Below are 27,026 nucleotides of genomic sequence, written 5' to 3'. Positions count from 1 at the left end.
AGGGTTAAGGTCAGGAGACATGCTTGGCCAGTCCATTATCTTTACCCTCACCTTCTTTAGCAAGGCAGTGGTCATCTTGGAGGTGTGTTTGGGGTCGTTATTTTGAAATACTGCCCTGTGGCCCAGTCTCCGAAGGGAGGGGATCATGCTCTGCTTCAGTATGTCAAAGTACAAGTTGGCATTCATGGTTCCCTCAATGAACTGTAGCTCCCCAGTGCTGGCAGCACTCATGCAGCCCCAGACCATGACACTCCCACCACCATGCTTGACTGTAGGCAAGACACACTTGTCTTTGCACTCCTCACCTGGTTGCCGCCACACATGCTTGACACCATCTGAACCAAATAAGTTTATCTTGGTCTCACCAGACCACAGGACATGGTTCCAGTAATCCATGTCCTTAGTCTGCTTGTCTTCAGCAAACTGTTTGCGGGCTTTCTTGTACATCATCTTTAGAAGAGGCTTCCTTCAGGGACGACAGCCATGCAAACCAATTTGATGCAGTATGCGGCGTATGGTCCGAGCACTGAAGGGCTGACCCCCCACCCCTTCAACCTCTGCAGCAATGCTGGAAGCACTCATACGTTTATTTCCCAAAGACAACCTCTGGATAGGACGCTGAGCACGTGCACTCAACTTCTTTGGTCGACCATGGCGAGGCCTGTTCTGAGTGGAACTTGCCCTGATAAACTGCTGTATGGTCTTGGCCACCGTGCTGCTGCTCAGTTTCAGGTTCGTGGCAATCTTCTTATAGCCTAGGCCATCTTTATGTAGAGCAACAATTCTTTTTTTCAGATCCTCAGCGTTCTTTGCCATGTTGAACTTCCAGTGACCAGTATGAGAGAGTGAGAGCGATAACACCGAGTTTAACACACCTGTCCCCATTCACACCTGAGGCCTTGTAACACTAACAAGTCACATGACACCGGGGAGGAAAAATGGCTAATTGGGCCCAAATTGGACATTTTCACTTAGGGGTGTACTCACTTTTGTTGGCAGCGGTTTAGACATTATTGGCTGTGTGTTGAGTTATTTTGAGGGGACAGCAAATTTACACTGTTATACAAGCTGTACACTCACTACTTTACATTGTAGCAAAGTAATTTCTTCAGTGTTGTCACATGAAAAGATATGATAAAATATTTACAAAAATGTGAGGAGTGTACTCATTTTTGTGAGATACTGTATGTATGACTTACCTATAAATTCCTTATCTTGGGGTATAGTACAGGACTTTTATTCATAGACCATGGGTTATATGCAGGCTACCTTCTGGTGATTAGACATTGCAAAAAACTGGCCACCCCAAGAGGATACTCGTAACCCCGCCCACTCTGTTAGACACCAGTTTTTAAGAAATAAGGAGTGATTAAGACAAGGTGGGGAGGGGCCTGTACCCTGTACTGTACTCCAAGATAAGGAATATACAAGTAAGTAAAAATTTGTACAATACAGGACAAAGGGCCTGTATTCACAGACCATGGGATGCACCCAAGCAGTAAACTGAGGGTATAGCAAACAAGGGGGCCACACAAAAAAAACAAGGGTTAAAGAACCTAAACATAGGTTGCTTTGTTAATATAATCAAACCTATCTTTATGCTAGTAGAACTGCCCTATTGGTCTACTGAGCCGAGATCCTACTCTCATGATACTTCTACTTTCCCTTAGTCTCTATTATATAAAACAGGATAGTTGGATACTACACCACCAGAAGAGATATGTGATATATCTTCTAATCGCTTCTTAGATGTTATAAGGCTGATATCTGATATTTATCAAGTATTGAACTTTTCTTTTTTGGGGGGCTAGCAGACTTTCTACTGTGAATTATTTGCAGGAAATATATATTTGTAGAACACAAATTAGCTATATAAAATTCTACCAGCATGTACTTGTATTTGTTTTTGTATAGGTAACCCCACTGTTGGTGTCTGTAAATGGGGTGGGGGGAATACCTTGTTCCTTTTTTTTGTAAACCAAGTCAAAACTTCAATAAAAATGTATCGGATTAAATAAAAAAATAAAAAAACCTGAACAAAGCACTCAGATAATAGTTGGAAGCACTTTGCCACCAGAACTCACATCAGCTGTGGCCTGAATATCCACCTGGCGGAACTTAGAGAATGGGTAAACTGAAGACCAGGTGGTTGCATTGTAAATCTGAGAGCAGATGCTTAACCATTTCAGCCCTGGAAGAATTTACCCCCTTCCTGACCAGAGCACTTTTTGCGAATCGGCACTGCGTTGCTTTAACTCACAATTGCGCGGTCGTGCGACGTTGTACCCAAACAAAATTGACGTCCTTTTTTCCCCCACAAATAGAGCTTTCTTTTTGTGGTATTTGATCAACTCTGTGTTTTTTATTTTTTGCGCTATAAACAAAAAAGAGCGACAATTTAAAAAAAAAAAAACGCATTATTTTTTTACTTTTTGCTATAATAAATATCCCCCAAAAATATATAAAAAAAAAACTATTTTTTTCCTCAGTTTAGGCCGATATGTATTCTTCTACATATTTTTGGTAAAAAAAAAATTGCAAAAAGCGTATATTGATTGGTTTGCGCAAAAGTTATAGCGTCTACAAATAGCATTTTTATTATTTTTTTTTACTAGTAATGGCGGCAATCTGCAATTTCTATCATGACTGCGACATTATGGCGGACACATCGGACAATTCTGACACATTTTTGGAACCATTGGCATTAATACAGCGATCAGTGCGATTAAAAATGCATAGATTACTGTAAAAATGTCACTGGCAGTGAAGGGGTTAACACTAGGGGGCAGTAAAGGGGTTAACTGTGTTCCCTGGGAGGTGATTCTAACTGAAGGGGGAGGGCACTAACTACAGGAAGTGACAGATCGTGGTTCCTAGCTAATAGGAACACACGATCTGTCACTCCTGTCAGAACAGAACAGGGAAGTGTGTGTTTACACACACTTGTCCCTGTTCTGTGTCTCCAGCTCGCGACTGTCGGCCACGAGCATCGGCACCCCCGCTGTGCGTCCGCTATCTGGACCCCGTGAGCCAGCGTATAGTTACGTGGTTTCATGCAGGGGAGCCAACCTGCCGCAGTTAAACTGCGGCGGCTGGTCCGGAAGCGGTTAAAGTACAACTCAAGGCAACTTTTTTTGAAGTTTTGGATAGAGTGGAGACGGATTAGAACACAGTTTTTACTGCTCTCTGTGCCCCCCGTTAGGGAGATTCACCCTCTCTATTTGTCCTGTTTACCATTATCTCTGAAAGTGAAAGTAAAGGAAAATCACAAATTCATAGGCACTCAAAAGAAGTTGTCTGATCCACCATGGAATTAGAAGCAGGTGTGTGTATTTCTGACAAGCTGACTTTTGACTGTTGGATGGAAGCAGTCTGGCGCCTCCACAGCTGCCGGGTAACAGCGCCCCCTTGCCTATCTGTGGACCCGAGACCGGCATGGCGAGTGCCGCTGAGTCTGCTCTCCTCCACTTCTTCTTGCTGACCCGGAAGCAACGTGTATGACATAATTTCTGGGTCCTCCTCTCACTTTCACTGCATTCAATTTATTGGAGCACAGGGGAGACATCCAGGGTCTTTTAGACCCTGGATGTCTTATTGACCCATCCCCACATACCCTGCATGTATGTATGTAAATGCACGTCAGAGGAGTCTATGCATGAAAACGTAGATTGCGATAAACATGTTACATATCGATGCATACGCCTGAGTGAGAGCAATATTTCTAGCACCATAATGCTAAACTGATAACCTGTAGGGGGCATTCAAAGTATCATCTATGAAAAATACAGAGTGCTGAAGCTTGTGGCCGTTTCACGTGTGCACACAAATTTAACGCTCAACATGTTGGGCATCTATTTACCTCGGTGCATCCTCATCTTTTATATTTTACCATAAAAATTGGATCATTTATTGTGTTTGTGTGCACTATAATTAACTTTAGTGTATCTTTTACAAAAATGTTGCTTTCCTAGACTTTTGCGGTAATATCATGTAACATAAAATGTTGGAACTACCACTATTTTAATCTCTATGGTGTCTGCTTTCAGAAAATATATAAATGTTTTGGGGGTTTATGCAATCTTGAGGCCTAAAATTATTTTTAACACGTGTGCAAAAAAAACGGCTCTTGCGGTGAAAAAGATAACAGCATTTCTGTTGTGTGATACTTTTCTAAATGACAGCTGCGAATGTATGCAACTCTTCCATTATGCAGCAAAGCCATGAATTAAGAGTATCAGTGGTTAATAGCCAGAATAGTATTAAAAGGGAAAGAAATACAGGGATGTTATACAACGTGGTTAAAAAGAGCTGCATGAGTGGAACATGGATAAAAAGGCCAAGTTTTTAGTTAATACTTCTTCAGTTAGGGGATCTCCAGCTTCATAACACCAGTCCATTTTCCTAAGGTGCCAGCCAGCTTCAACTGAAAAAGAAAAACATATAGATAAATGTTGACAAGTGTGCACACTTCTACAAAAAAAGCTAACATATCTGATGAAAGCTTTCAAAAGACTATCAGTAAATGCCTTCTGAAATCTTTACAAAAGTGCTGAAATCTGTTTTTTTGCCTTTCATAAAGGTACTTTACACTAATTCTACAACAAATGAAATTATTTACCATCATGTTTACCAGTGACATACTGTATGTCTCGACTAGAGCTTTCATTTTAAAACTGTTTGTTTTATTGAGGGAATTTAACTTGGATGGTGTGAGGGAAATTTAAGATGCTCGGTAAATTGTATATCAATTGGTGGATTGTATATCGATCAATCGGGACAACTATGTACACGTCTCTGTACAAGTTACTACTTCAGGCTCCTCCAGCACTTTCCTTGCTTGCAGACTATTCCTCTTCCTTTCTCCTGCACAACCTTTTATCCTCAGGACCAGCTAGCACATTTAGGCCTCATGTACATTGCTGCAGGTAAACAGACGTTTAGGAGAAGTTGGGGCGTTTTTTTCAGCTGCCCCTGAACTCTCCTCTATGTTATCTTATCAGTACATGTACACAGTGTCGTTTCTAGGCAGTTGAGTTTAGAAGCATTTTTTGTAACGCAAAAAAATGCATTCAGGACGGATGCTCAGAGGCATTTGAAACGCCAAATGCCTGTAACAGCTTGTAAACGCTGTAACTCGCATTAAGCCGCGTTTCGTTTACAGGAGTTCTTCATTTTTGGCTATTTGAAAAAAAAAAAAATTATTATAATTATTTGTAAACGCGTCTATAATACAAAGGTGGCAAAATGCGGCATGTAAACGTGGCAAAACGGACATTTTCCCGTGTACATGAAGCCTAAAAGCTAGGCCCGACACTGGCTCAGCCGGGACTTAGCAATTGCCTTTTGCACGCAGGGGCCGTGGCCCCGGCCCCCTATGGTGTAGCAAAAAATGAAAAGTCTTTAGTGCTAGCTGTCCTACTGATGGACTACTGCTCCCAGTCAGCCCTCTACAGTCCCTGCCAACCCTCCTGGCGGCAGCTGCCCGACTCCACTGCCCATGACATTGCAGTCCTCGCTACTGGCTCTGCACCCATCTCTGACGGTCTCCTCTCAAGCATGCCTCCCCAATCCTTCTGACTGCACGTCACTCACCAGCCCTCCTGGATGCAACTGGTTGTTCCCTCCTGAAGACTTGCCTGGCAGTACTAGCTCCTCCTGTCCAGAACCTTCACACTTTCCTGAAGAGCTCCATCCTGCACCCGAGCTCCAGGCCCAAGGTCACCCCCCCCCCCCCACCAAGACTGGGGAGCTCCCTCAAAGGCAATGACAGCCTAGTACTCCATCTCCAGTTCTTCCACCCGACAACTCCCCCCATCTGGGCTAATTTTAGGTATTTAAGGGGACCTGCCAATCCAGGTTGGGGATTGGTCAGGGGTCCTTAGAACACCCGAGGCAGCTCCACCTCTCCTCTCCTTCGAGAATTCTCTAGAAGAAAGAGGGAGGTCTCAGTGAGGCTGCCTGTGAGTTACCAGCTGCAAAACTCTGAGCCACTCCCAGCCCGCACAAGCCAAAACAAACAGGCCTTGCTGCCTAAATTTACCTACACAACAGAACAAAAATCCTATTCTAGCACCTATCTTAATATGTATTATATAGCAGTGTTGCCTTTATTTTCTTTCTTTTTAGTATAGTTACCAAAAAAAAGTTTATATTTTTTTCTTTCAAATATTCTAAGAAAACTGCATTTCTTTCTCGAACATCACGGGACACAGAGCCACAGTAATTACTGATGGGTTATATAGGTATCACTGGTGATTGGACACTGGCACACCCTATCAGGAAGTTCAACCCCCTATATAATCCCTCCCCCTTGCAGGGATACCTCAGTTTTTACGCCAGTGTCTTAGGTGATGGACGTGTAAAGATGTCCTGTGCTGAGCTCCAAAGGGAATATCCTAAGATCCTATACTGGGGCAAGCCAGGCGAACCGGATCCATTCAAAGTGTCTTTTCATGGCCGAATTGAATGGTACCCGGGCCTCGTGTCCGAAGAAACGAGGTTTTACCCGTAATGCTTCTCTTTTTAGAGAGCTGGACCCCGCAGATCAGAAAATGGCTTTAAACTTCCTAATTTCTGGCGAGGTGCTTTACGGTCCCAGAACTGTTGGATCCCCCTACTGATGGGGGCCCCAGTCTCTGATGGTTTTTTCAAACGGAGCCCACCGTGAGAGGAGAAGATTGGGTCTGTGTAAACAGCACCCTGCGGCTGGATAAGGTAAGAGGAGATTCCACAGAATTTTTGAGTTCTAGTGGCTTTTCTCCTTTAAGGTAAATGCATGCTATGCCTATTGTGACCACCGGGGGCTGCCAAGAGCACAAACCTACACATGCTGACTCTGTCTCAGGTGTTGTAATCGCTGATTATGTCCCAGCGTCTCAAGCAGGCTGCAAACAGGTAAGGTGGAAAGGGGGATTTCTCATGTTTGAATGTTCCCCCCCCCCAGGCTAGAGAGGGGCCACAGGGGTCTAGAAAGTGGTTATACCACCCGGGCTCTGCGGCCTAATGGCCACCATCTCTCAAGATAGCCGTTCAGGCAGATCTTGTTACCAGCCTCTCTCCCTCCCCCCCCCCCCCCATCCCCAGCCTTTCTCCGGAAGCATGACAGGAGAGTCGGCAGCGCGGGAAGCGCTCGTTTTTTTCAAAACTCGAGGGGGGGGGGGGCGGTAGAGGAGGGGGCGGGACGTCAGCACAGAGTGCTTAGACTCCCACCCAGGCCAGCTGCAGGCTATTAAAGGCACTCTGTACAGGTGCACTCAGCCTTCTGAGAGACACAGAGCTGACGCTCGCATGTAAGGTGGGACACAGGCATTCTCCTAGGCAGCATTTACTGAAGTAACACCAGACTGAGCATTGGGTAGCAAGGCTTTTAGCAAGACTACATCGCTCAGCGGGCAGTGTTCATTTGTATACCTCACACCTTGTTGCTTTGCACTATGGGTAGAAGAGGTTCACGCACCCCAGGAACCAGAGACACTAGGGGATCTCGTTCAGGTTCTGAGGGCCCCCTGTCGGCAGCATCCTCCCCCCCTAAAGATGGGCCAGGGACGGCTAGCCAGGGAGAGCCATCGAGGTCAGGGGCTACACCTGCTTCTGGCACTTCAGCCCCTGTATATATTACACAAGAGGTTTTTTCCTCAACCATTAATGGTCTAGAGGAAAGATTAATGGCCGTGATTAAGTCTTCACTCAGTGGAAGAAAACGCACTAGGCTTTCCTCTGTTCCCCAAGACCCTCAGACAGAGGAGCTCTGGGATAAAGGAGATGAATCCCTTTCAGAGGATCGGGATGGGATGGATGATTCCTCTTCGGAGGATTCAGGTGGAGAGGGACCCTCTGCGACTTCCCAAGAGGAGAAAGTCTTAGTGCAGATCCTCACTGGATTGGTCTGCTCCACATTTATGTTGCCCAAACCTGAAACTGCTAAAGAATCCTCTTCTGCTTTGGGGTCACTGAAACCTTTCCAAGCAGCACATGCTTTTCCTGTTCATACTTTACTTGAAAAGCTTATTTATTCTGAGTGGGATCACCCAGACAAACGTGTTTTTCCGCCGAGAAAGTTTTCAACACTTTATCCGATGGAAGAAAAGTTTATTAAAATGTGGGGAATACCGGCTATTGATGCCGCCATTTCCTCCGTAAATAATAGCCTGACTTGTCCTGTAGACAATGCTCAGATGCTCAGGGATCCTGTAGATAAAAGGATGGAATCCCTATTGAAGGATGTTTTCTCCTTAGCAGGATCAGTGGCCCAACCTGCAGTAGCAGCGATTGGAGTCTGTCAATACTTAAGAGACCATGTTAAGCAGGTCATCAAAGTATTACCTGAACAGCAGGCCCAGGGGTTTGCTAACCTTCCAGCGGCCTTATGCTTTGTGGTTGACGCCATTAGAGATTCTATCGTGCAAACCTCCCGTCTTTCACTGGGGTTGGTGCATATACGTAGAATCCTATGGTTGAAAAATTGGTCAGCCGAAGCACCATGTAAGAAGCTACTGGCTGGGTTTCCATTTCGTGGTGCAAGGTTGTTTGGAGAGGACTTGGATAACTATATCAAGAGAATCTCTTGTGGGAAAAGCACTCTCTTACCTGTCAAGAAGAAGAGTAAGCGTCCCTCTTTCAAACGGACTCTTTCCCCAGCGCCGGGGGCTTCAGCCTCGACGGCCGCCTCCATCGGGGTCCAGAGACAAGAGTCAACCCCAGGGACAAAAGAAGTCCTGGGGAAAGAAGCCTACTAGGCAAAACACTAAGACCTCTGCATGAGGGGGCGCCCCCGCTCACTCGAGTGGGGGGAAGACTGCGACAGTTCTCAGAGCTCTGGCAGGAGGACTTCCAGGACAGATGGGTAATCTCCACGGTAACCTTAGGGTACAAGCTGGAGTTTCAGGAATTCCCCTCTCCTCGGTTCCTCAGATCAAATGTTCCCAGAGACCCAGAGAAGAAGCAGTCGCTCCTTCTAGCGTTAGAGCGACTTTTGTCGCAGGAGGTCATTATGATAGTTCCCGCAAAGGACCAGGGATTGGGCTTCTATTCCAACCTTTTTACGGTCCAAAAGCCAAATGGGGATGTCAGGCCCATTCTGGACTTAAGGGATCTGAACCGATTCCTAAGGATTCAATCCTTCCGCATGGAATCAATTCGAACAGTAGTTCCCACCCTGCAGGGAGGAGAATTTCTGGCATCAATAGACATCAGAGATGCATATCTGCATGTGCCCATTTTTCCTGCTCATCAGAAGTTTCTGCGCTTCGAGGTAGGAGGGCGCCATTTCCAGTTTGTGGCTCTGCCTTTCGGGATAGCCACTGCACCTCGAGTGTTCACAAAGATCTTGGCTCCTCCTCTGGCCAGATTAAGGGCTCAGGGTATAGCTGTCATAGCATACCTAGACGACCTGCTCTTGATAGACCGGTCGGTAGCCTCTTTGAAGGGAAACTTGAGGACCACGGTCAGGTATCTAGAACACCTGGGTTGGATCCTCAACTTAGAAAAGTCTTTCCTAAAACCAGTAAGAAGACTGGAGTATTTAGGTCTGATTATAGATACAAGCCAGGAGAAGATATTTCTACCCCAGGCAAAGATCACTGCTTTGAGAGAGCCGATTCTGACAGTAAGGACCAAGAAGGGTCCCTCAGTCCGCCTTTGTATGAGGCTACTAGGGAAGATGGTGTCTTCATTCGAAGCAGTTCCCTATGCTCAGTTTCACTCAAGAATTCTGCAACACAGTATTCTGTCGACCTGGAACAAGAAAGTTCAGGCATTAGACTTTCCGATGCACCTGTCGCATGCGGTGCGTCAGAGCCTCAATTGGTGGCTCATACCCGAAAACCTGCAGAAGGGGAAATCCTTTCTACCGGTTACCTGGACGGTGGTAACAACAGATGCCAGTCTGTCAGGTTGGGGAGCAATTCTGGAACAGGCTGCGGTCCAAGGGGTATGGTCCAAGACAGAGAGGACCTTTACCCATCAACATTCTGGAGATCCGGGCGATACATCTAGCTCTAAAAGCCTGGACTATCAGGCTACAGGGTTGTCCGGTCAGGATCCAGTCCGACAATGCCACAGCAGTGGCTTATGTCAATCATCAGGGAGGCACCCGGAGCCGAGCTGCTCAAAAAGAGGTGAACCAGATCTTAGTCTGGGCAGAGATGCATGTGCCATGCATATCGACAGTTTTCATCCCGGGAATAGAAAATTGGCAGGCGGACTATCTAAGTCGCCAGCAGTTACTTCCAGGGGAATGGTCTCTGCATCCCGACGTCTTTTGGGCCATATGCCAAAGATGGGGGGTTCCAGATGTAGATCTCTTTGCATCCCGATTCAACAAAAAGATAGACAGATTTGTGGCAAGGACAAAAGATCCTCTTGCATGCGGGACGGATGCGTTGGTGATTCCGTGGCATCGGTTCTCACTGATTTACGCATTCCCGCCTATTCTGCTACTACCACGACTCCTTCGCAGGATCAGGCAGGAAAGGAAGTCGGTACTTCTGGTGGCCCCCGCTTGGCCCAGAAGGACTTGGTATGCAGAAATAGTAAGGATGACGGTGGGTTCCCCGTGGACCCTACCGGTACGCCCAGACCAGTTATCTCAAGGTCCAGTGTTCCATCCTGCCTTACAAACGCTAAATTTGACGGTTTGGCTATTGAGACCCACATTCTGAAGAGTCGTGGGCTCTCAGGTCCTGTCATATCTACCTTGATTAATGCAAGGAAGCCAGCTTCCAGGATGATTTATCATAGAGTCTGAAAGGCTTATATAACCTGGTGTGAATCCAGAGGTTGGCATCCCAGGAAATATGTCATAGGTAGAATCCTTGATTTTCTACAGATGGGATTAGAGATGAAGCTGGCCTTGAGTACCATCAAGGGCCAGGTTTCTGCTTTATCAGTATTATTTCAGCGGCCACTTGCTTCGCATTCTTTGGTCTGAAACTTTATGCAAGGGGTGATGCGTCTTAATCCTCTGGTTAAAGCGCCCCTAAACCCCTGGGACTTGAATTTGGTCCTGGCTGTGTTACAGAAACAGCCTTTTGAACCAATAAGTCAGATTCCTTTGGTCTTGTTGACAATCAAATTAATTTTTCTGGTGGCCATCTCTTCTGCTAGAAGAGTATCAGAATTAGCAGCTCTTTCCTGTAAGGAGCCTTATTTGATTATACACAAGGATAGAGTGGTACTACGCCCTCATCCTAGTTTTTTACCAAAGGTGGTTTCTGATTTTCATTTAAACCAAGACATTGTTCTACCTTCCTTTTTTCCAGATCCCTGTTCTCCGGAAGAGAGATCTCTACATTCGTTGGATGTAGTAAGAGCAGTTAAGGCCTATCTAGGGGCAACTACTCAGATCTGCAAGACGGATGTTTTGTTTGTGCTGCCAGAGGGTCCCAATAGAGGACAGGCAGCGTCAAAAGCTACCATTTCTAAATGGATTCGACAGTTGATCATTCAAGCTTACGGTTTGAAACAGAAGATTCCTCCATTTCAGATCAGGGCACATTCCACAAGGGCTATTGGTGCTTCTTGGGCAGTGCATCACCGGGCCTCTATGGCTCAAATCTGCAAGGCCGCAACCTGGTCTTCAGTTCATACATTCACCAGATTCTATCAGGTGGATGTGAGAAGGCATGAGGATATCGCCTTTGGGCGTAGTGTGCTGCAGGCAGCGGTACAGGGTCCTCAGGTCTGATTGCACCCTACTTGGTCGTGGTTCCCCCCCTCAGGTAGCATTGCTCTGGGACATTCCATCAGTAATTACTGTGGCTCTGTGTCCCGTGATGTTCGAGAAAGAAAATAGGATTACAGCTTACCTGTAAAATCCTTTTCTTTCGAAGGACATCACGGGACACAGAGGTCCCACCCCTCTTCTAATACACTATATTGCTCGGCTACAAAACTGAGGTATCCCTGCAAGGGGGAGGGATTATATAGGGGGTTGAACTTCCTGATAGGGTGTGCCAGTGTCCAATCACCAGTGATACCTATATAACCCATCAGTAATTACTGTGGCTCTGTGTCCCGTGATGTCCTTCGAAAGAAAAGGATTTTACAGGTAAGCTGTTTTAAAAAATCCTATTATTCAGAGTGCCTATCTCCTTTACACATGTTTATGTGTCTTATGCCATTTGTTTTAAAGACCCTGTTTACCGAGCAATGACTTTTTCCTCATATGATTGACTTCAGTCAGACAAAGCAAGCCTAAGTCCCCTTTCAATTCGCTTGCTCAGCGGGGAAATTCCCACTGAGCAGGCAGATGACAGGTCCGTGTCCGCTCCGCTATGCATAGCGGACACAGTCCTGCTCTCCTCTATGGGGCAATCGATCTGATCCGCTGGACGGATGGGGAATAGGACCACCATCCATCTGTTTTTGGCGGACATGATCGGATCAGATGGCGGCAGGTATCAATGGACATCCACTGCTCCATAGAAGAGACTGGAGCGTCTGATCAGGTCCGCCTGAAAAACAGACAGGCGGACCTGATCGGACAGCCCATGTGAAAGGGGCCTAAAAGCAGGCAACTACAGCTGTGCTGTCCTTCTAAAAGAAAATCATAGTGCTCTGGTGTAGAAAATGTTTATTTGTAATACACACAAAAAAAAAAAATCAGAATTAAAAAAATATAATTAAAAAAAAATTGGAATAAAATCAACCCAAAGCCATTATAATTTCCTTGTAATACTTTTTTTCAGAAAAACTTAAATATAGACAAAAATATATGGTTTCTTACTTGGTAAATTCGCCTTCTGAAGCATTTGTTGTAAACACTGAAATAAAAAAATAAATAATCTGTGTTGAGTTAACAGGTAGCAAACTGCATGTACCATGGATGCAGGCAATTTGACAATGCAGCCCAAAATATCACTAAATCAGGGGTCTCAAACTGGTGGCCATCCAGCTGTTGCGAAACTACAAGTCCCATCATGCCTCTGCCTGTGGGAGTCATGCGTGTAACTGTCAGCCTTGCAAAGCCTCATGGGACTTGTAGTTTCGCAACAGCAAGGAGGGCCTTCAAAAATGCACTTAATCCAGTTTGTGATTGTACTACAAGTCGTGCGAGGAATGGGAATAAGGTCCGACCCCCAGGTCAGATTGCTACCCCATACCCTCCTTATGCAAGAATCTAGTGAAAAGAGGGAAAAAGGAAGAAAAGAAGGAGCAGAGAAGAGGGGAAAGGGGAGGGGAGGTGAACACCGGGGGAATATATAGAGAGGGGGTGGGATGACCACCAGCTACCCTCTTCATACTCCTCCGGTTGCTACATGTGTATAGAATCCACCATTCCCTCAGATCGCCACCACTAAAGGAGTAAAGAACCTTATAACATAAGTCAAATGTTATGCTCCTCCATCGTTGCTATATGATTAACAAGTGATGCCCATTGTTTCATTGAAGGGGCAATTTGGACCTCCAATGGACCGGTAAGAATAACCTAGCAGAATTATTCATGTGCATAGCCACCAACTTATAGTATCTTTTTGGGGAAATTTTGGAGAAATGATGGAGGTACTGTGCTGGTGAAAACTCCAATGGAATCGAAGAGATCTCAGTCGTCGCTTCATACACCTTACGCCAGTACGGCTGAATTAGTGGACACGTCCACCATATGTGGAGAAGAGTACCCAAATCCTGTTCACACCTCCAGCACCGATCCAAGACAGTTGGAATAAATTTGTGTAGCAGTTCCGGTGTCTTATACCACCTCGTTTTAATTTTATACCCGTTTTCCTGGGTGTTTATATTCATAGAGCCTTTGTGGATATACAAATGAATGCGGTCCCAACTAGCGTCTTCTATCACTGTGTCCAGTTCAGTCTCCCAAAATGTATGCTCCTAGCGCAAGGAAGCATAAGGTTCCCAGAACATTGATGCGTAGAGCACTGAGATCAGATGACTCTGGGGAGATGAGCTAGAATACAGCGATTCAAGGACAGTAGGGGCTTTCATGAAGCTTTCTCTGTTCGCTGGGTTGTCTAAATGGTGTTTTAGTTGAATATAGGCCCAAAAAGGGAAAGACTTAGTGTTAGACAATATCTGCCGGAGGAACCTCCCCCTAGAGAAAAATTGCTTGGCTTGCATTTCCGCGTATGGCCACTCAGCGGATAAATAGGCCTTAGCCATACCTGGAAGAAAGTCTGGATTACCTTTGATAGGTGTGATCGCTCAGTTTTTAGCTGAGTGTGAGTGCGCTTTGCAAGCCCTTTCAAAAGCACGAAGGGTCGACCCAATAAGAGGATGTGAATGAATGATATGTGGTATGTGTTTTTTCGAGAACCAAGGAATTGAGCGAAGCTCAGCTCCCGATATCAATTGCTCCAGCAACACCCAGCCCTTGCATCGTGTGTGTAGCCTCCAATCCACTACCCGAGTCAGCAGACTGCCCAATAAAACCACTGCAGATCCGGGAGGTCAATTCCGCCTCCAGATTTTGGCAACACCAGCTTCGCCCACCCCATAGGGAAGCCCTACAAATCTTTTGTATGCCGCAAAGAAGGAGGGCAGAAAGCGAATCGGGATAGTCTGCAGTTTATATAGTAGACAGGGGAGCACTGTCCTCTTTAGAATTGAGGCCCGTCCAAACCAAATGGTGGGTACCTCCCACCTGTGGAGATCCTGCTGTATGTTTTTCAATTCTGATAAGAAGTTTTTTTCGTAACGAGCTTTTAGATTACTAGGGAGTTGGATTCCTAAATAAGTGATGGCATCTGTTTTCCAGCGGAACAGAAAGTTCAACTGACACAGTTGTACTAGTTTAGGGGGTATTGAGATGTTTAGTGCGAAAGATTTGATTAATTAATTTTCAAGTTTGAGATCATTTTAAACTGTTCTAGAACTGGCATTAGATTGAGTAAGAATGTCAATGGAGATGAGAGGAAAAGTAGGATATCATCTGCAAAAGGGGGCAATTTTATATTCCCGTTGATGTACCTTGATTCCTTTTATGTTCGGATTTGCTTCAATGCAGCGCAAAAGAGGTTCCAAAGTAAGAATATAGCAAGGGAGAAAGAGGACATCCCTGTCTGGTTCCATTATGGATGGGGAAGGCGTCCGACAAGTGGCCATTGACCCGAACTCCAGCTCTGGGGTTGGCATATAGAGCTCCAATAAAGGCCCGCATATAGCTGCCTAGTCCCAGGGACTCCAAGACCGTGTCCATATAGTCCCAGGCCACTCGGTCGAATGCCTTCTCCGCGTCCTTTGCCAGAGGGAAGCCAGTGGTGTAAGTTTAGGGCCATGATGGTGTTGTCCCTGGCTTCTCTGCCAGGAACAAAGCCAACCTGGTCCAGGCCCACCCAAGCAGGCACGTGATAAGACAATCGGGTTGCCAGGACCTTGGAGGACAATTTAATGTCCACACTCAGAATAGAAATGGGTCGGTAATTGGCTACATCAGTGGGGTCTTTACTCTCTTAAGGGATTACCGATATATATGCCTCTAATAGGCTTCCCGAAGAGCAAGGGGAGTGAGAGAGGGTGTTGAAGGCCTTAAGAAAACCTGGCGCCAAGAGATCTGCAAAGCATCTATAATATTGTGCCAAGAAGCCATCTGGCCCTGGACTTTTCCCAGGCTTCGCAGCCTTCGAGGCCTCTTCCCTCTCCTCCACTGACAAGGGTGCTTCCAAGGCCTGCCAATCAGTAGCAGAAAGTGCACGCTGGCTATATTTGCCAAGAAAATCTCGTATGAGATCATAACGTGCATTCTCTGCTGCAGATCTTTGTTCATGCGATCGAAGGTCATACAGTTTGCAGGAGTGAAACTAACGAGCAATGTCCTCGTTTTTGGAATGAGTTACCCCACCCGCATCTACTACATGATGGGCAGTAGATGCAAGGGTGCGTTTCTGCGTGAACCTCGCTAAAAGCCTCCCTGGTTTATCGCCTTGTTCATAGAACAATTTCTGTGATCGCATCTGCCGCTTCTGTGCCCTTTTAAATAGTTCCTCTAGCAACAGTGCCCATGTGTAGACTAAGTCTTTTGCCACCCTAATTGCTTATGAAAATTTATGCTGTGCCTCCAATAAGGCTATTTTGTCGGTCAAGGCTTATATCAAGTATTGGTGTTCCTTTTTTTCCTGGCTGCGATGGCCAACAGGTGGCCTCGCACAACACACTTATGTGCCTCCCATTGAGTCATGGGGGGGATACATCTGGTGTGTCATTATGTCAGAAGTAGTCCCCAATATTCCGTTTGATGTCAGCTAAATCCCCAGGATCAGAAAAGAAGGGAGGCATCCATTCTCCAGATCCTGGTAGACGTTTCCCTCTGAGGGAATCTTAAAGTCAGTGTGATCGGGTGATGGTCAGAAAGTACCATGTTCTCTATAGTCGCATCATAGAGGTAGGACAGGTCTGCCTGGTGAATGAAGAGGTAATCCAGCCTGGAGTAGCGGTTATGTGGAGACGAGAAAAAAGTGTAATCTTTCTCCAACGGATTCAAAGTGCGCCAGGTGTCATGGATCGTGAGAGAAGCCAAATGAAGCTTCACTTGACGTAAAGCAGGAAACCGAAATGAGGAGGTACCAGTGGAGGTATCAAGAAGCAGGTCTAGGGCCATGTTGAAGTCTCCTCCCAGGATTAGAAGGCCCGTCTGGAATGTCGTGAGCTTCAGGAGTACATCCTTTAAAAAGGTCACCTGTCTAGAGTCTGGACAATATATATATTCGCCAGAGTCAGCGGTCTGTCTTTCCAGATCACTTTCAGAAAAAGGAATCTGTCCTCTGGGTCAAGGATCTGGTCAGTAAGGTGAAACGCACACAACTTAGCAAACATTATTGAGACCCCTTTCGTTTTGGAGTCACATGATACACCTCCGGGAATCGCCTATTGGATAGGTGTGGAATGGAGCCTAATTTAAAGTGGGTTTTCTGTAGAAATACCACTTGTGCTCTGTGGCGGTATGCTTCCGCAAGAACACCTCTACGTTTTTCCGGAATATTGAGGCCTTTAGCATTTAATGAGTAAGCCTTGATAGATAGAGGAGCTGAAGACCGCACCGTAGAAGGCATATTCAGTGGATGTGAGAGTGTAGCAATACCAACCCCAATTTTCAGGTGGAAAGGGTCTGAGGGGAAGGGAAGGGAACGGAAGAGAGAGAGGGAAGGAGGGGTGAGAGGGGGAGAAGGTAGGAGCTAAACCTGACCTAGTAAGACACTCAGGGCGTCCCAACAACCTCAGAGGGGTTTAGCACCCCTCTGAGGTTGTTGGGACAATTATCCCAAATATGGGGTTCGTGAGAAATATACCGGAGGTATTTCCAGTCCAGCTGAACTATCTAAAAGGGGATAGTATGGGGTACAGGAGTTAGGAAAGACTATTCCAGCTAGTTTCAAAGGGGAGACTGCCTCTTTGAGGTGGGGAAATGAAACCCAACACCAAAACAAAAATATACATCCTACCATCCAGAAACCTCAAAATATAAGCAGAAACGTTAAGGAAAAGCCTCAGCTATGAGAGCTGGAGAGACACCGAGCAGGCCCATCCAGAATAGGCAAAAAGGGCCACCCTCGGCGGACCGCCATCAGGCAAAGCCGAAGATCCCAACGGGTCAAAGATAACCATAGCATCAGACAGCAATATGTAGCAACATATAGCAGGACCACCAAATAAAGAGAGTACCCGCTACTGTGTTAACTACACTGGTTGATCAGTACCTCCCTTCCCTGGGCAACACCTGAACAAGATGTATCGCCAGGAAAAAGAGATCCTATTGCCCAGCTCTCCTCCAGGGTGAATTCCCTGAGATAACTGATATAAAGGAGATTATACAGCAATAAACCACATGACCATGGGAGAACGCCTACAGTCCATTGTGGACAGGGTAAGAGCGTAACCTGACTCTCAGCTCTCCAGGTCATCTACCGTATAATATGTATAACACACTAAGGCCATGAGCCTGGGCTCCTTCGCCTCATATTAAACTTTGAGTTGTCTTAGTGATGAGAAAACTAATGTATTGAAAAGCAACACGAGACAAATATTAGGATTTTTTCTACAGCTTACCTGTAAAATCCTTTTCTTGGAGTACAATAATACCTAACTGGTTATACGCCACCTATAGAAGAATGGACACTGGCAAACCATAAAAAAAAAAAAAAAAAGGCAGGAAGTCCTCCCCTATATAACCCCTCCTACATAGGAAGTACCTCAGTTGTGTAGCAAGCAAGAAACCTCCCAGACAAGAGGGGAGGGATCTCTGTGTCCCGCAATGTACTCCAAGAAAAGGATTTTACAGGTAAGCTGTACAAAAAAAACCTAATTCTTTATCGTACATCACGGGACACAGAGCAGCCATAATCACTAACTAGGACTTCCCCAAGCAATGCTGTTTGAGGAGAGGGCACCCATTATGACCAAAAGAAACACCATCAGAACAGGATCTATATTGCTGCCTGCATTACACTGCGTCCAAATGCAACATCCTCCTGAGTCCTAACATGCACTTGATAAAACTTAGTGAATGTATGTACCGAAGGCCAAATAGCAGCCTTGCAAATCTGAGCCATCGATGCTTGATGATGAACTGGCCTTGAAGCACTCACTCTTCTGGTAGAGTATGCCCTTACTGGAAAAGGCGGAGTCTTACCCTTTAAACCATACGCCTGAACAATCACTTGGTGGATCCACTGAGAAATAGTTGACTTTTGGCAATATAAACAGAACATCAGTCTTCCGCATCTGAGCCGACATTCTCAGATAGCCCGTACTACATCAAGAGAATTAAATAATCTCTCTTCTGCGGAACGTGGATTCGGAAAAAAGGAAGGTAGAATAATATCCTGATTTAGCTGAAAACTGGATACTACCTTGGGCAAAAATTCTGGTTGTGGCCACAAAATCGCCCTACCCTAGTGCAAGATCAAATAAGGTTCTTTACATGACAGAGCCGCCAACTCCGACATCCTCCTGGCCGATGTCATTGCCACCAAGAAAACAAATTTTCTTGTCAAGGGGACTAAAGGAATCTGCCGGATAGGCTCAAAGGGCTGCCTCTGTAAAACGCCCAGTACTAAATTTAAATCCCAAGGGCACAGAGGCAGCCTGACCGGTGGAAGCACACGAATCATCCCCTGTACAAACATTCGTACTAAGGAGTGAGAAGCAATAGGCCTCTGAAAAAAGATCGCTAAGGCCGAGATTTGACCCTTAAATTGTACTCAAGGCCAGATTCATATCCATCTCTTTTTTGCAGAAAAGCCAAAACTCTCCCGATGACATATCTACGGGGGGTGGCACCTCCTGGCCTCACACCAGACAATATAGGATCTCCAGACTCTATAGTATATACTTCTGGAAACTGGCATTCTAGCATTCAACATGGTAGACAATACTGACCCAGAAATGCCCTGGTCCATTAAAATCCTGGTTTCAACAGACAAACCATTAAACTTAGAGACTGTAAAGTAGGGTGGAATACTGGACCCTGTGAGAGCAGATCCGGACGGAGTGGAAGAACCCAGGGGTTTCCCACCGCCAGCCTTACAATCTGTGCGTACCAAGTCCTTCTGGGCCAGGCCGGAGCTACTAGGATTACGAGCTCTCTCTCTCTTCCCGGATCCTGCGTAGTAGCCTTGACAACAGCCGGAGATTGGGGGGGGGGGGGGGGGGGGGGGGGCATAGATCAGGGAAAACTGATCCCACAAAATTATCAGGGCATCTGCCCCTAATGACAGCGGGTATCTGGTTCTGGACACAAAGCTGTCTAGTTTCCTGTTGAACCTGGACGCCAGCAGGTCTACATCTGGAAACCCCCATCGGCGGCAGACTGATGCAAAGATCTCGGGATTTAGAGACCACTCCCCTGGTAACATCTGCTGGTGACTCAGAAAGTCCGCCTGCCAATTCTCCACTCCCAAAATAAACACAGCCGATAGGGATGGTACAAATCTTTCTGTCCAGGTCAGCATGCGATCCATTTCCTTCTGGGCTGTCTGACTCCTGGTGCCCCCCTGGTGATTGATATATGCCACAGGCGTGGCATTGTCTGACTGGACCCTCACAAGACATCCATGTAGTCTGGAAGTCCAGAAGCTTAGAGACAAGCGAGCTGCCCGAATCTCCAAAATGTTTATGGGCAAGCTCTTCTCCCTCCAGAACCACTCTCCCTGGACGGTGGCCTCCTCTAGGACTACCCCCCCATCCAGAGAGACTGGCGTCTGTCGTCATCACCTTTCAGACCACAGGTAAAAAGGACCTTCCTTTTACCAGATTCCTGGTTAACATCCAGCAACAGACTCTGACGCACCCTCAGCCGAAGAAACACGTGCCAGTCCAAAGTCTGGACAGTCTTGTTCTAGACAGACAGAATGGTGCTCTGAAGTGGTCTGGAGTGGAACAATGCATAAGGGACTGCTTCGAATGAAGATACCATCTTTCTCAGTAACCTCATACACAGGCGAACAGAGGGATATCTTTTCCCCTTAATGACTTGGACGAGGTTTTTCACGACTCTGACCTTCTCCGATGGCAAGAATACCTTTGCCTTGACTGTGTCTAGTATTAGCCCCAGATACTCTAGGCGCTGAACTGGCTGCAAGGCTGATTTTGACCAATTCAGAACCCAACCCAGACGCTCCAAGAAATGAACCGCCTGAGCTACATTCCCCCTCAGGTCTGGAACCGTTTGATCTATCAATAGTAGATCGTCCAGGTATCCGGTAACCAATATTCTCTGAGATCTTTGAACTGCCAATACCGGAGGCAATATCTTTGTGAATACCCGAGGTGCCGTGGCTAACCCGAAGTGGAGCGCCACAAACTAAAAATGTTGGTCGCCCACCACGAATCGCAGATGGGACCTGCAGATTGGTACGTGTAGGTACGTGTCCTTGATGTCTATGGACGCCAGGAATTCCTCCCCATGTAAGTAGGCTACCACTGTACGAATTGACTACATTCGGAAAGAACGAATGACCAGAAATTGATTCAGAGCCTTGAGGTCCAGAATAGGCCTTACATCTCCATTTGGCTTCGGGACTATGAAAAGATTTGAGTAAAAACCCTAGAATCTATCAATGATTGGAACCTCTGAAATCACTCCTTGTAACCTTAGTTGATCTATTGCCTGAAGAAAAGACCTCTTCTTTACCTGGTCTATGGGGACGTTGGACCTTAGGAACCGAGAAGGGGGAAGCACCCGGAATTCTATTTTGTACCCCTAAGACACGGTAGAAATAACCCACCTGTCTCGGATCACTTCTTCCCAGGCATCTGAGAACCTTAATAGCCCCCCCACTCGCGTGAGTGGGGATGCCCCTTCATAAGGAAGGCTTGGGACTGACCTTAGGGGGTCTCTAGGCCCAGGGCTTTTTCTGCCCCTTGCCTTGAGGCTTACCCCTAGGACCGGACGGCTGAGGCCGCTGATACTGCCTGAAATTAGAAGTGCTGGGTACTGAAGCACTAGACACCTTGAAGGAAGGTCAACTGCTCCTCTTCTTAACTGGTAGAAGCGCACTCTTACCCCTGAAATCTTCTGGATATATTTATCCAGGTCTTCTCCAAATAGCTGCTCCCCATGAAAGGGAAAACCAGCTAGTAAGTAATCTTGCAAAGTAACTCTGCAGCTCAGCTTTTTAACCAAAGAATCCTTTGGTTAAAACAGCAAAGATTCTTTGACAGCAGGACCAACCAGGACATCTGTATTGAATTCTTAAGGGAATCTACTGTGAAACATAAGGCCCGAGGTAATTCTGCCAAATCCTCTGCAGGTACCCCTTGATCCGGGAACAGTCTTAGTTACCCGCTTCACCTGGTCCTTTAAAGACTGACAGATACCGGTAGCTGCCACTGCCAGTTGTACAGCAGACCCGGCAATAGCAAATGAAGTCTTTAATAAAGACTCCAATCTCTTAACTGCTGGATCCTTAAACACCTGGGCATTATCTACAGAACAGGTAAGACTCTTATTCACAGAGGAAATGGCAGCGTCCACAGATGGCATGCTCCATTTTCTTACAAACTTTTCCTCCATAGGGTACAAAAGCGCAAACCTCTTTTTAGGAGGAATAAAAAGCTTATCCAGGTGATCCCAGTTAGCATACATAATTTTCTCTAGCAACGGATGCAAGGGAAAAGCCTGCAAACTCTGTGGAGGCCGTAGAGATCCTAAAGAAGAAAAGGAAACTTCAGGGACCTCCACAGGTGGCAATCTGAAACCTGATCGGACCATCCCTGCGAAGGACTGGATCAGCAGTCTCTGGGATTGAGAGGCTGAAAATGTTTCTTCACAACCTGACTCCTCAGAAGTGGAGTCTGTGGTCTGACCTTCCTTCCCGGTCATTCACTGCCACTTCTTTCACATCTTCTGCCCAATCCTGTTCCAATGCAGGTGGGGGCTCAGGTGAAGTGGATCTATCCCGTTTCCTTCCCCCTTGGGAAACTGAAGCAATCATACCTGCTATTTTCCCCTCTAGCCCAGCTAAAGCGGATGCCAAGTCGTCCTTTGTAACTTTTGTAACAGCATTAGCTGTTGCTAGAATGCCTGACAACTGTAATGGCTCAGACTGGCCAGTTGCCTCAGGTCTTTCAGGACAGTTAAACACAGCAGATGTAAGTCTAGCATCCTCCAATATCCATGGTGGTGCATTTGCACCCCTCCCTGCTGCACCTCCCCCACTCCTCTTCCGGGAAGACATGCCTGAGACAAAAAATTTGAGGTAAAGAAAACCCCACCTTTATGCACTTCAACCGCTCTGTAAATACTACAGCTCTTACAGGAGCTGTGGTGCCCTGGTCCATCCACCCACAGTGACTCACGTGCCCAGCTGACGCCGCTCTGTGTCCCCCCCAGCCTGCTTACAGAAGCCTAGAGCTGGAACAGCTCCTAATATGGCCACTTCTGCCCCAATGCGCATGTCTGGCGTGCACGCTTTACCACGTGCACGCTTGTAGCGTCCTGTGCAGCGCTCACACGCCTCCCACGTGCACGTCCCTTGTGCATAATCTTTCATGCCATTTCCGCGCACGTGCGCGCCCCCTCCGACCACATAAGCAGCGGCGGGAAAGGGCCACCGAAGGCACCGGCGCAAGAACTAGATGCACAGGGGCAGGGGAATATGAGGAACTGCCCGCCTCCTGATAGGATCAACCTGGCTGGAAGCTCCACAGAGAAGCGCCGCTGTCCGCAACACCACTGCCCCCCCCAGTGGACAGAAAAATTATGACACCTGGTTCTAAAAAAGGTAAGAGACTGAAAATACATCTTACGGTTTAACAAGTAAGTGCAAAAAAGCTTTTAAAAGCTTCTGCCGCAGGATTCTGCTAAAAAGCTAGATTCCAATCTTCCCCCATCATGGCGGGTCTCTGTCTCTTGGACCTTCAAGGACCGGGTCCCCTTGAAAATGGGGCCACTCTCTTGGACCTGTAAAGCACCCTACTGGAACTCCTTTGGGATCTTTTTTCTTACCAAGGATCCGGATCCCCAGGGTCCAGTGCCCAAAGGGTCACATTACAGGCAATACCTTGTAATCTTCTTGTGTAACGAGGTTTGGGTACCATCCATTTTAGTGTATCACTGTCCAGATGGATCCGATTATATAGCCCTTTAAATCCTTCAGGATCTGTTCCAGGACCATCTTCTTAGCTAGCTCATGGAGAGTTTCTCCAAACCGTGACCATCACCTTACAAGACACTGGCGAAAAAACGGAGGTACTTCCTGTGTAGCAGGGGTTATAGAGGGGATGACTTCCTGTCTTTTTTTTTTTTTGGTTTGCCAGTGTACATTCACCTATAGATGGCATATAACCAGTTAGTTATTATGGCTGTTCTGTGTCCCGTGCTGTACGATAAAGAAAACGGTATACATTCTCGGTAAGCTGAGCTGAACACCCTTCCCTCTAGAACCTATTGAATACAATTATGGATCTCTGTACTGCCATTGTATTTCCTGCAACAGCAATATAGCAAGTCCCATAGGCTCAACTACGAACCCATGAGAGCTAGCAGAAGGGAAAAAAAAACAAAAAAAAACAACCACACACACTTGTTCCCCTGCAGAGATGATCATTGACTCAGTCATATTATAAGGCAAACGTGAGCAAGAAAGAGCAGGACATCTTTAGTCTTCTCATGCAGCAACTGTACAAGATCTGCCAGGCGTCTCAGTGTAGCAGGGTGGGGAAAACAAGCATCTCCCCAAGGCCCAACTGCAGCCTTGTTTGAGAGAGTTCCCTTCGGCAGTTGGCAAGAGTCGGGGATGTAGCATAGGGAGTGCGGGATCTTTGGAGATAAAAGCCTACCTCTGTTCTCTGCTGGCTCAAGGCTCCGTAACGAGATCACCTGTTGTACACTCGGGCTGCAGCAATGCCTGATCTAGCGAGTGTACTCCCCAGAGCATGGGAGGGATATCCCGAATCTCCAGTAGCAATGTAATGTGAGGCACCTATCAGTGCAAGGGAGAACACGCGTGCAAATGTCAAAACCGAGCAACTCCAGTCACTCCCCATATGCTAGGAATCAGGAGTAGCAGTACAAACCATATCTCTAGTCAGAGAATACCAATAAGTAGAGGTAAAAATAGCGAGAATCTAAGGGTCAGGTCACCATACCGTGTACTCAGTGATCAGCCCTGCGACGAGCAGATGATGGAGTGACTCATGGACTTTCATTGGTTTCCATATCTCCACGACGTCTTGGTGGAGAGTTAGCCGAGGGTCTGCGGCGGCGTTGTTTGCTTCTTTGCGACCTCAGGGTGTCATCAGGCTAAGTAGAGATCCACTGATCTGAGTGCAGGCACATGCCATACCAGTCCGGATCGTGAACCACCAGGATACCAAGGGCGTTACAGAAAGGTTGAAGGTCGACTGGTGTTCACAGTTGCGCTGTGCGATTTTCATTAGTTGCTTGCAGGCAAAACGGGAATTTCCACCAATAAGGGATACGTCTTTCCCACAAGACTTGCAGGAGAGGGTGCAAATCTCTTCTGTGCTGCAGAATAATAGCGGTGGATCAGTGTCTCTTCCCCTAGGCCTCAGAGCTCTGTGACACCTCTCCATTTCAACAGGGGCATCTGGCGGTCTGCCTAACAGGGTATTGAAAACAGCCCACACAGCAGTTTGCAATTGGGGACCTTCAAAAGTCTCTGATATCCCCCTAAAATGCAGATTGTGTCTGTGACCCCTATTGTCCAGATCTTCCATACGCCTATGCATTTCCATAAAGTCACAAATGTGCTGGGTATGCACATTTGTGACTCTCTGTACCTGTTGGACGGCCGCTCCCTGTGTCATGGCTGCCGATTCCACGTGTTCCAGGCGAGAGGCAACAGCTCTGATGTCCATTTTTAGGTCCGAAATTGCCGCTGACAAGGTGCTCTTGATGTCTAGAGCCACTTGCTGGAGGTCAGCCAGACACAGGTGAGGAGATGTCTGTGAGGCTGCTACACTCGCCAAAGAGACCGCTGGGGAGTCAGCGGTGGCGGCGTAGCTAGCTGCACTACGGTCCGCGGCTTCAGATGCAGTCTGCGAGTCAGCATGCTGGGTACGGATCATTGGAATGTTTTTACTACGCCGGGTAGACGGGTCCAGCTGAGACCAGGTGGCTGACTGGCTTTTCCTCGTCATCCTTGCGCTGTTGGGTCGAGGTTTTCCCGCTGCTAAAGTGTCAAACAGAAGTTCTGGATGGCGGAGCTCCTTCTCTATGCTGCCATCTTCCTCCGGTGCTAGGCCACGCCCCCACCTGAACTTTTTTTACTGTACTCAGCACTATTTTGCTTGTGTTTTAACAGACATGAGAAAAATAAAAGGTTGCGCTAATACTAATAAAGGATAATGAATAATTTACAATGAAGAAAAATTCATATAGTGATCATGAATAAATCAATGTGCAAAACTTAGTGACATAGAAAAAAATGTCCATACAATAAAACATCAGTTAAGTGTTGTGGAAAGTCCATAAAATAAAACATCAGTTAAGTGTTGTGAAAAGTCCAAATCACCAACAATATGCAAAAAGGTCCAAGTGATATAAATGGAGGTCTGTGACAACAAGGGAGGGTCCACCACCAGAAATGGAAGGGGTTGCTCCTTACCAGAAGGCCATGACCCCCCACCACAGAGGATCACAGCAAGCAGGGATCTTTAAAAGCCAAAGATGGAAACTGTCAGCGGTGTCCACCAGAGGTCATCTCATCAACAGCAACTCCAACGACCCAGGGCATAGATACCTCCTCTGTTGCCACTTCCAGTGATGTCTCCTCTCTACTTCCTCCCGAGTCTGATGTTTTATTGTATGGACATTTTTTTCTATGTCACTAAGTTTTGCACATTGATTTATTCATGATCACTATATGAATTTTTCTTCATTGTAAATTATTCATTATCCTTTATTAGTATTAGCGCAACCTTTTATTTTTCTTATGCCTTTTTTACAATTGATGTTTTTGTGAGGATTGCTGCTTTTCACAATATCTGATTTGCACTTGGTTTTTAGCGCAGTTTTTTTCACCTTTTTTTATATTTTAACAGACATGCTTACAATTGCTTAGGTAAAATAGCGAAAACACTCACAAAAAAAAAAAAAAATGAACTTACAAATATAAAACAAACGATTACAAAATAATTAATAAAGAAAACAATAAAATAAATAAATGGCTAAAAGAAAGATTAAAGAATCCAAAAAAGTGAGGCAAAGAAAAGACTTTAGAAAGAAAGATGAATACAAAGTAACGTGACAAAAAATGTAATGGCAGAAAAAGAGTGGATTTGTTTTACTCACGCTAATGGCTATACACCATGTACTGTATGTATAATCAGGTGTTGTATGTGTGAATTAACATAATGAGAAGGAAGAGTTGAAATGCTCTTTAGAAAGAGATTACATTATTTGGTATTAATTGCAGAGAATTCTCATCATATTAAAAAATCACTAAATGACCTGTCCAGCAAGATAGCGCCTGGGAGGATAATATTTAACCACTTCAGCCCTGGAAGGATTTACCCCATTAATGACCAGGCCATTTTTTGCGACACGGCACTTGGCTACTTTGACAACTGCGTGGTCGTGCGACGTTGTACCCAAATAAAACTGAAGTTCTTTT

General features: G+C 46.2%; 1 protein-coding gene across 3 annotated transcripts in view; it reads right to left on the bottom strand.

Annotated features, from left to right (window-relative positions):
• USP40 (ubiquitin specific peptidase 40) overlaps positions 1 to 27,026 on the bottom strand; it is a 142,939-nt gene that overhangs the window by 22,295 nt on the left and 93,618 nt on the right. For all 3 annotated transcript variants that reach the window (XM_073633674.1, XM_073633676.1, XM_073633677.1), the window contains 2 exons: positions 12,725 to 12,761; positions 4,356 to 4,423 (listed from right to left, as the gene is read on the bottom strand). In XM_073633674.1, coding sequence (XP_073489775.1) covers positions 4,356 to 4,423; positions 12,725 to 12,761 — 105 coding nt within the window. The remainder of the gene's footprint in view (positions 1 to 4,355; positions 4,424 to 12,724; positions 12,762 to 27,026) is intronic.

This window comes from Aquarana catesbeiana, linkage group LG06, assembly GCF_042186555.1.
Source record: "Aquarana catesbeiana isolate 2022-GZ linkage group LG06, ASM4218655v1, whole genome shotgun sequence".
Taxonomy (NCBI): Eukaryota; Metazoa; Chordata; class Amphibia; order Anura; family Ranidae; genus Aquarana; species Aquarana catesbeiana.
This window is presented reverse-complemented; position numbering and strand designations above follow the sequence as displayed.